Source organism: Chlorocebus sabaeus, chromosome 22, assembly GCF_047675955.1.
Source record: "Chlorocebus sabaeus isolate Y175 chromosome 22, mChlSab1.0.hap1, whole genome shotgun sequence".
In the NCBI taxonomy this organism is placed as follows: domain Eukaryota; kingdom Metazoa; phylum Chordata; class Mammalia; order Primates; family Cercopithecidae; genus Chlorocebus; species Chlorocebus sabaeus.
In genome coordinates, this window is record NC_132925.1 from 95,160,724 (window position 1) to 95,169,879 (window position 9,156).

Below are 9,156 nucleotides of genomic sequence, written 5' to 3' on the forward strand. Positions count from 1 at the left end.
GAGGTATTCCCACTGGTGATGTCAGCTCAGATATGAGCAGTGGTGCTGTGAGCTTCAGGTTATAACTGCTGCTACTGCACAGTGGGGAGACTAGCATCCATAAGAGGGAAATATCCTACAGGATGACCATCCAACCAATGATATGAGTGGGTGGGACAAGGATGTTGGAGTGGTACAAAGCAATATTGGGGGCAGGAAAACAGCCTGGTTTGATTGCCTGGTTAAGACTATGGTAATCTGAAATTCTATCACAATCATTCAGACAAGATGAGCAGTGTCAGAGGAAAGAAATGCCCAAGTGCTGGATATAGTAGAGCCCCAGATATGACAAACAATAAAAATCTGAAATGCTGGCAGGTCGCAGTGGCTCACGCCTGTAATCCCAGCATTTTGGGAGGCTGAGGTGGGCAGATCACCTGAGGTCAGGAGTTTGAGACTGGCCTGGCCAACATGGTGAAACCCCGTCTCTACTAAAAATACAAAATTAGCCAGGTGTGGTGGTGCATGCCTGTAGTCCCAGCTACTTGGGAGGCTGAGGCAGGAGAATCGCTTGAATCTGGGAAGTGGAGGATGCAGTGAGCTGAGACTGCACCACTGCACTTGCACTCCAGCCTGGACGAGACAAAGCGAGACGCTATCTCAAAAAAAAAAAAAAAAAAAAAAAAAAGCCAGGTGTGGTGGCTCATGTAATCCCAGCACTTTGGTTTGGGGGGCCAAAGCAGGTGGATCACCTGAGGTCAGGAGTTGGAGACCAGCCTGGCCAACATGGTGAAACCCCGTCTCTAGGAAAAATACAAAAAAATTAGCTGGGTGTTGTGGCGGGCACCTGTAATCCCAGCTGCTCTGGAGGCTGAGGCATGAGAATCACTTGAACCCAAGAGGTGGAGGTTGCAGTGAGCCGAGATCATGCCACTGCACTCCAGCCTGGGCGGCAGAGTGAAACTCATCTCCAAAAAAAAAAAAAAAAAAAAAATCTGAAATGCTAAACTTTTTCTGGTTATTTCTATTCCTACTGTTCTGCTCTCTCTCGCTTTTAAAAAATGTACTGTTTTTCTCTCTGTAGTTTACTTGCTCTTCTATCTTTTCTTCTGCTGTTGCTTTCTTATTTTTTTCCTGTTATCTTGACCCCTTACTGACTCTTCATCTCTCTCCTCTCCTATTTTTTAATTTTTTGTGTGAAATATTTTGAATTTTTCCATATACAGTTTCATGCCTCTTCTATTTTTCTTTTGCTGACTGTTTTCTTCTCCTTATGTTCTTTACTGTTACTTTAACACCTACATCCCACTTTATTCTTCTCCCATCTAACATCTCCTCCTACATCCCACTTTATTCTTCTCCCATCTAACATCTCCTCCCTTGGTTCTTTTCACCTCCTCTTTTGCTTTAACTCCCCATCACTGACATCTGGGCCTCCCATCCCCAAGCTGGGCATCTCTCCAACAGAAACAGAGCCCATGAAAACTTTAGTTCATAGCTGCACTGTCTCCCTGACCTTCACTCCTACCCTCCTTACTGGGAGATTTAGAATGTTGGGCATGAAAAATGAAGATCAGTGGGAACTACTAAACTGATTACAGTCAATAATGGAAACAATTCCTTCTATCTGAATGATGTCTCCTGTCAAAACCATTACAAAACCAGGTGCAACTGTAGCCTAGAAGGTTTTCATGCAAGTGATTCATCACTGAGTAAAGAAGACCTGGGGTCTGGACAAGTGCCTAAGAAAAGAGAATTAGGGTCCATCTGGTGTTAGTCAAGTTCAAATTTCTTTGGGTAAAAAGATTAATCAGCAAATAATCTGGGTGTATAACCTTGGTTTCTCTGAAATGGTATTTTTCCTTTTTTAAAAACATGTAGGATTACTGTAGCTCTAGAGAAATTAAATTAAGCACAGAAATAATGAAAAACTAAACCAAAAACTAATTTGTGACCAACTAGAACACAGGCATAGCCATAGTTTTGAAATCAATACTTTTCTTTCACTTTTTTTTTTTTTTTAAGATACCTGAAATGCTACATGAGGCTGCCATCTCAGCTGGTGACTATATTCAGAGATAAGAAGGGTAATTTGATTTACTAAATTTATAAGTCCAATTCATTAGATTTATAAAAGCTGTGTGTTTACCAAGATTTTATTTACAAGACTTGTAAATCTGCTCAGTTAGGTGTTTGGAATGTTTTAAAGAACTAAAGATATCAGATTTGCAATTATGTTTTATATAAAGAAATTTGATAAGCAGGTAGGATTAAATGTTTAAAAATTTTAATTTTATTTATATTTTTAGACGGATTCTCGTTCTGTCACCCAGGCTGGAGTGTAGTGGTGCAATCTTGGCTCACTGCAACCTCTGTCTCCCAGGTTCAAGCGATTCTCCTGTTTCAGCTTCCCGAGTAGCTGGGACTACAGGCACGCACCACCACGCCTGGCTAATTTTTGCATTTTTAGTAGAGACAGGTTTTCACCATGTTGGCCAGGCTCGTCTCGAACTCCTGATATCAGGTGATCCACCCGCCTCCGCCTCCCAAAGTGCTAGGATTACAGGTTTGAGCCACTGCGCCAGGCCAAAATGTTTAAAATATTTAATCTGTAAAATTTGAAGCTTAACTGAACATAAATTAAAGAAAAAATACAAATGTTCTCACTTTTATACAAACATTTCTAGACGTATGTATGAAGTAAAAAGTTAAGCTTAATGGCTTAAAAACTGGTTTTTAAATGAATAAACTTTAATAAATGCAACATTAATTAAAATATGAAAACTGCAGTTAAAACTTGCTCAGACATTAAAAACCCAGTAACACATCACAATTTCCAAAGCACTTTCATGTATATTATACAATTTCATCATGATGATGAAACTGTTCTCCTTCAGCTAAAAAAAGAGCAAAGTTGTGTCTTATTCATTTCTGTATCTCTAGCACCTATCACACTGCCTGGCACACAGGAAGGAGAGCGCCAACGAATCCTATACTTAATGAATGAACACACCCAATTTGTAGAACAGGAAATGGAGGTCCAGAGAGAGAAGGGACTTACTCAAGGTCACAGAGTTACTAGAGGCAGGGCAGCAACCCCACTCAGATGTCTCTCACACATAGAGCTCAGTGTTCCCGCCACCGCCTGCTGATATCGCCATGGAAATAGTGTTGGCAGTGTTCCTGCCATCGCCATGGAAATAGCTGGCAGCACAAAATGGTAAGTCTCGGGTATGAACACAGTCTTGAGTTAAGAGGCAAAGTAGGAAAAGGGAGCCCATTCCTGATGAGGTGCAGCTGTTGGGGTTAAGACTATGAATGGCTGATAAAGCCAAGAGACAGAAAATAAGTGACACGCAGGGGAATGCACCAGAGAGAATGGAACAAAAAGCAGAAAGTGGGGAACAGAAGCTGCTAAGAGTTTGGGAATAATTAAAAATAAGACAAGAAAATCTAGGTGGAGATCCTCGTCTTCCCCATAGCGCTGGTTTAAGAAAGTGACTTGGTCCCCAGATGCCTGAGGAACTGGTTAGGGAGGAGAGAGGGTTCAAAGTGTTAATTATCTGGCAGACTCATAAAAAGAATAGGGCTTGGCAACCATCTGATAAGTGCTTTGAAACACAGGACTCATGGATACTGCATTCTTGACCCTCACTTATATGCCACTCCTCCACAGGCAAGCTTCTGCCACTGCCAGTGAGATCTTTAGAACATACTACCCTTTCTTTAGTCCTAGCTTAGAGAGAACAAGTTGATAAGCCATCAGTACCCTCCATGAAGACCTAGTTTTGAACATCATTATGGTTGACATAGCTGCTCAAAATTCTCCATAATTTGCACAAAGATCTATGAAAACAGAACATCTCCAGGGCATCTGCTCAAAATCACCACAAAAGTTGACTGATCCTACCTCAGCTAGCATCTCTTGCAGGCTCACCAACCTATGCTAACTACAAAGCACATAAACAGGACATGTGCTTACATGTGTGCAGAGAGATGAAACTCACTGAACAATAAATATCACTAAAAAGTAAGTTTGGAATTCGCCTACTGTATGGTAAAAACACCTGATGGCAACAACTTAAGCATAACCTGAGAATGAGCTTGTATGGCAGACACACCTGAATACAGTTTGGAGTTCCAAGCAAAGGAATCCAGAAGTGGCCAACCTGGAGATCTATTCCTTATCCATTCCCCACCCCTTTCAGTGGAATACGGGCCCTAAAGGGGATTGGGGCCCCTTATTTTGTGTTAAATTAAGGCTGCCAGGTGGAGGTCATTCATGGGAGGGTGTTAAGTGAAAATGTTATATAAACTGCATGTCTTTGGCAAGCGGTTGCAGTTCTCCTGCCTAGCCTGTGCCGCTGGGGCATGTGGTTCTCCTGTGCCCAGCCCACTGCCTCTAGACTGTCTAACCTGTATATAAACATCTAGTAAAACTCCATGTCGTTTGCTGGCCCTGGGTCTCTTCTTCAGCCTCTTGAACCTGGTGCCATATTGGTGTTGATTAGGTTTTAGGGACAAAACCTATGTTTGTCTGGTGTCTTGAGCCTGTGTGCAAAATAAGCCACTTCCCGTAACAAATGCACAGGCATTTCAGCATTTGTCTTTCCAACTTTCCTTGACACTTTTAATACCTCAGTACTCTGTTGGTCAACCTAGGAAACTGGATGCCCACCACAGTCTCTGAAAAGAGAAACCCCCATGGTCAGATTCAGAATCAGGGAACTGAACCATACCTAGAAAGTTCATGGTCCCATGAGTCTCCAGTATCTCACTCTTGGCCAGAGTCCCTGGTAACGAGTAACTGCCAAGGGGTGAAGCAGCAGGTGCCTCTTGAGTTGCTTTCAGGACTACCGCCATGTCCCAGAATATGTTCTGACCCTAGAGACAAGGAGGAACATGTTTAAGAGGGAACTGGTGGTAGAGGGTAGTGTGATTACAATTTTGAGAATGAGAACATAATTATCTATTCCTGGAGGCCATAAAACAATTTTTAAAAACAGAAAAGGAAGCCAGAGTCTCCTCCAACCCCCAGGGTGAGTTGGGCAGAGAAGCAAGCCAGCTACTTGCTTATTACTTTGATTGCACCTCACTGCTCACTCCAGAATCTAAACCTAGCTTATCAGTGAGTACATAAGAGGAGAGAGCACATGGGAAGAATTTTCAAAGTGAACTTTTGTGGGATCTAAAGAACAAAGCAGCAAGGTTTTGATATTATTACAGAAAGACTCTGGGGGAACCTCTGCCCTCATTTGACTAGTAATGGTAAGGGGTGCGTTTGAAACATTAAGGACAGCACAGTGTACAGCCTCATGAGTCAAAGTGTGGTGCAAAGATGAGCAGCAGTATCTGCATCACCCACAAGCTTGAAAAAAAAAAGAAAAAGAAAACGCAGAATCTCAGACCATACCCAGACGTCCTCAATCAGAATCTGAACTTCAACTATTTTAACAAGAGCCCCTAGGTGATTCCTATGCACATCAAAGTTTTAGAAGCTCTGGTTAGCATTGTCAAAACCTGACTGAAATCACCTGAAGAGTTTTTAAAAACATAGATACCCAGGTCCCACCCCTAGATTCTTATTTTTTTTTTTTTTTGTGAGACAAGGTCTCACTCTGTTGCCCAGGCTAGAGTGCAGTGGCGTTAATTCGGCTCACTGCAACCTATGCCTCCCGGGCTCAATCAATCCTTCCACCTCAGCCTCCCAAGCAGCTGAGATTACAGGCACATCCCACCATTCCAAGCTAATTTTTTGTATTTCTGCATAGAAAAACACGAGGTGTGCAATGTTGCCCAGGCTGGTCTTGAGCTCCTGACCTCAAGTGATCCTCCCGCCTTGGCCTCCCAAAGTGCTGGGATTACAGGTGTGAGTCACTGTGCTTGGACCCTGGATTATGATTTAATGGGAACAGAATACAGCATGGACATCAAGATTTTATAAAAAGCTCTCCAGGTTCTGTGTAGCAAAATTTGAGAACCACTGGTTTATAGAAAGTACTGAATGTCACATCAATCAGAAGAGAACATTTCTATCCTATTACAAGTGACTGGAAGCTAGAATCATACCCAAGAAATAAGACTCCAGGTGTGGAAGTAGAGGGGTAGAGTCCCCGCTTAAACTCCTTGAGGTCTTCAAGTATCTCCTCCCCTCTTCCTCTCAGGCCCCAATTTACCTTTTCTTCCTCTTCTGATCCATCAAGGCCTGTCTGAAGACCCTCCGCTGGGGTCCAGACTTTGATGTTCTCAGAGTGCACTTGTTGGCTGGATGCCTGACCTGGGAAGTTTTCTTCTTCCTCCTCCTCCTTTTTCACCTTCACTGGGCCCCATGGAGCTAGGGCCACAGCTTCTCTCAATTCTGCAGTCATCTTCTCTGCTCAGCAGGGGAACTCATACAGCTGGGAGCTGCCCAGCAGAGGTCAAACCCCATCTAAGCTTTATGTTTCAGAAGCTTCTTCTTGAGTTTCTTCCCAGGGCCAAGATGAGTACTGCCTACTGAGAAATCAAAAAACACTGTTAGCACCAAGGAGAGATTTGCTGGATGCCACTTAGCACACTGGCAAATTTCACCAGTGTCTGGCCAGGGGCCACTGTAGGACATGGAATCCTCTATTCCTCCCTCATAGGATGAAGGGGTTGGACTGTAAATCTGTAATGTCTTCCCATAATAACCACATTGCAAACAGCTTTATATAATGTTTATTGATTTTTTTCCTGATTAAAAGTTAACATACTTTTATTGTAAAAACTTAAAAAATGCAGCAAATGATTAAGAAAAACCATCTCGGTCTACCTCCAAAGAGATAACCACTATACATTTTAAGATTTAAGATATTTCTTTCAAAGGAAAATCTCCAACCATACTACTAATAATTATGATTTATAAATTCTTGTTTTTGACTATGGGGATACATATTTTCACAATTATCATCACAGCATTTTTAAAAAAAGGATTTTACAACAAAAGATTTTTTATTGCCAAGGATACAAAATAATGTGAACAAAAGGATCCCAAGAAAAAGACTGGGAGTCTTTATACAAACATGTTAGCAGTGGGTAGTTATCTCTGGGTGGTGTAATTACAGGTAGTTTTAAGGTTCTTTTCATTTTTTTAATTTGATTTTTACATTTTCCATAGCTTCCAAATGTCCTGTGAGATAAAATATTACACTTAAGATTTAAAAAAAGATTACTTTCATGTTGCCATTCTTCATGGTTATTATTACTCTTTTTTAGATACGGAGTCTTGCTCTGTCTCCCAGGCTGGAGTGCAGTGGCGTGATCTTGGCTCGCTGCAAGCTCTGCCTTCCGGGTTCACGCCATTCTCCTACCTCAGCCTCCCGAGTAGCTGGGACTACAGGCGCCCACCACCACGCCCAGCTAATTTTTGTATTTTTAGTGGAGACAGGGTTTCACCGTGGTAGCCAGGATGGTCTCGATCTCCTGACCTTGTGATCCACCCGCCTCGGCCTCCCAAAGTGCTGGGATTACAGGCGTGAGCCACCACACCCAGCTCTTCATGCTTATTTTAAATGCTACACAATAACCTATAGTATTGATAAATCTTCATTGAAAAAGGATCAAGTAATACAGAAATATATAGAATTAAATATATAACCTATACACACTACACACACACATACAAAGTACTTATCAGTTTAGATGGGAGTCCTAACCCATTTTCTCTGCATTTACATGCTTATATGTACATCTTCACACATACTGCTTATTTTTCAAAAACATATTTTAGATCATCACAGTTATATACTGTTCAGCAACCTGCACTGTTTTTTAACTCAATTTCTGTATTTCACAACAGTCTTAACAATCTTTCAATACAATACATATAGAACTACCTCACTCTGGCATAGTATTCTAAATTGTGGCTATATTATCATTTACGTAACCATATCCTATTTATGAACCATTTATTTAGTAAGAGTTTACATTTCCATTTTATTAATATTTAAAAGTTTTTCTTTGTAAATTTTTTTTTTTTTTTGCTGAATTATTCCTTTATAATAATCAGAGAATTACTGGTTCAAGGATTTGCTGGTTGATATGTACCGCCAAATTGCTTTCCAAAAGCACCATGCCAATTCATACCCTCACTAATTAACAGTAACCCTTTATCACAGCTAAGCCAGCAGGGTTTCTGTTTTTAACCTGTGAGCAAAATAACCTTACTAGTTTGATTGCTTATGAAGAGACTGAAATTCTTCCTTCTATCCCCCTTTGAATGTTTTATTGGAAAAGGGTGCTAAATCTTATTCAAACCCCTGTTGCTGCTATTGAAGTGATCATATTCTTTTCCCCATGTCAACTTACTGACCACTTACTGTATACACTGAATTTATTAAGTAATGCAATACTTTCATTCCTGTGACAAACCTTAATTCTGGAGGATTATTCTTTCCATCACTATCCGAATTCAATCTGGTATGAAGGTCTTAAGACTAGTTCCATCTTGTGTATGTGCAAGACTGCCTACTGTGAGTACTCTCATCAGACTTCTGATCAGATTCAGAAGGACCTCTGGTCCCAGAGGGCACAGGGCCCTCTATCAAAGGCTCCCTTTCAATGTCCTTTCTCTATTTCCAAACGTGGCAATCCATTCTCTCCACGTATAGGCTCCTCGCGTCCCCGTCCCTGGGACCTGTCTGGCCCCTTGGCTGGTCTGGGTCCATCCTCTCCCGGGCCAGGCCCCAGGTGGGCGGCAGCCGGGATTCCGAGGCTGTGGGGAACTCACCCACCCCAGGACAGACAAGGCTTGTGTCCCCAGGGAAAGGACGCAGGGGCCGCTCCTAGGGCCATGGTCCCTGGGACAGCCCCTCTTTCTCCCTCGACGTTCGTGCCCACCCGCTTCGATCTCACTCACTGTTCGCAGCTGAGAAGCCCGACCTGAGTTCACTGGCTCTGCAGCATGAGGACGGCTGACCGGGACCTCAGCTCCCATCGGTACGAGAACAATGACCGGACAGGAAGTGTCTCGGGATGGGCTTCCGGCTCCCCAAGTCGCCAAGCCGGCCTCTCTAGGAATCTCGGAGGTGCTTTCCTCTCGATGGGTGTCCAGTGTCGCCCCACACCAGGCATGAGGCGAAACGCTTAGGAGGATTGTGCGGTTGGAAGCTCTAAGTGAGCCTCAGGGAGGGGTGCATCCCCAAGCAGGGATAGAAC

General features: G+C 42.7%; 1 protein-coding gene across 2 annotated transcripts in view; it reads right to left on the minus strand.

Annotated features, from left to right (window-relative positions):
* Positions 1–9,136, minus strand: part of ZNF35 (zinc finger protein 35) — a 32,297-nt gene extending 23,161 nt beyond the window's left edge. For both annotated transcript variants that reach the window (XR_012090653.1, XM_073010295.1), the window contains exons 1-3: positions 8,858–9,136; positions 6,156–6,474; positions 4,719–4,863 (exon numbers count right to left, since the gene is read on the minus strand). Coding sequence is in view for 1 of the 2 variants with exons in the window: in XM_073010295.1 (XP_072866396.1) it covers positions 4,719–4,863; positions 6,156–6,347 (337 nt within the window). In the remaining variant the exon portion in view is untranslated. The remainder of the gene's footprint in view (positions 1–4,718; positions 4,864–6,155; positions 6,475–8,857) is intronic.
* Positions 9,137–9,156: the final 20 nt, after the last annotated feature.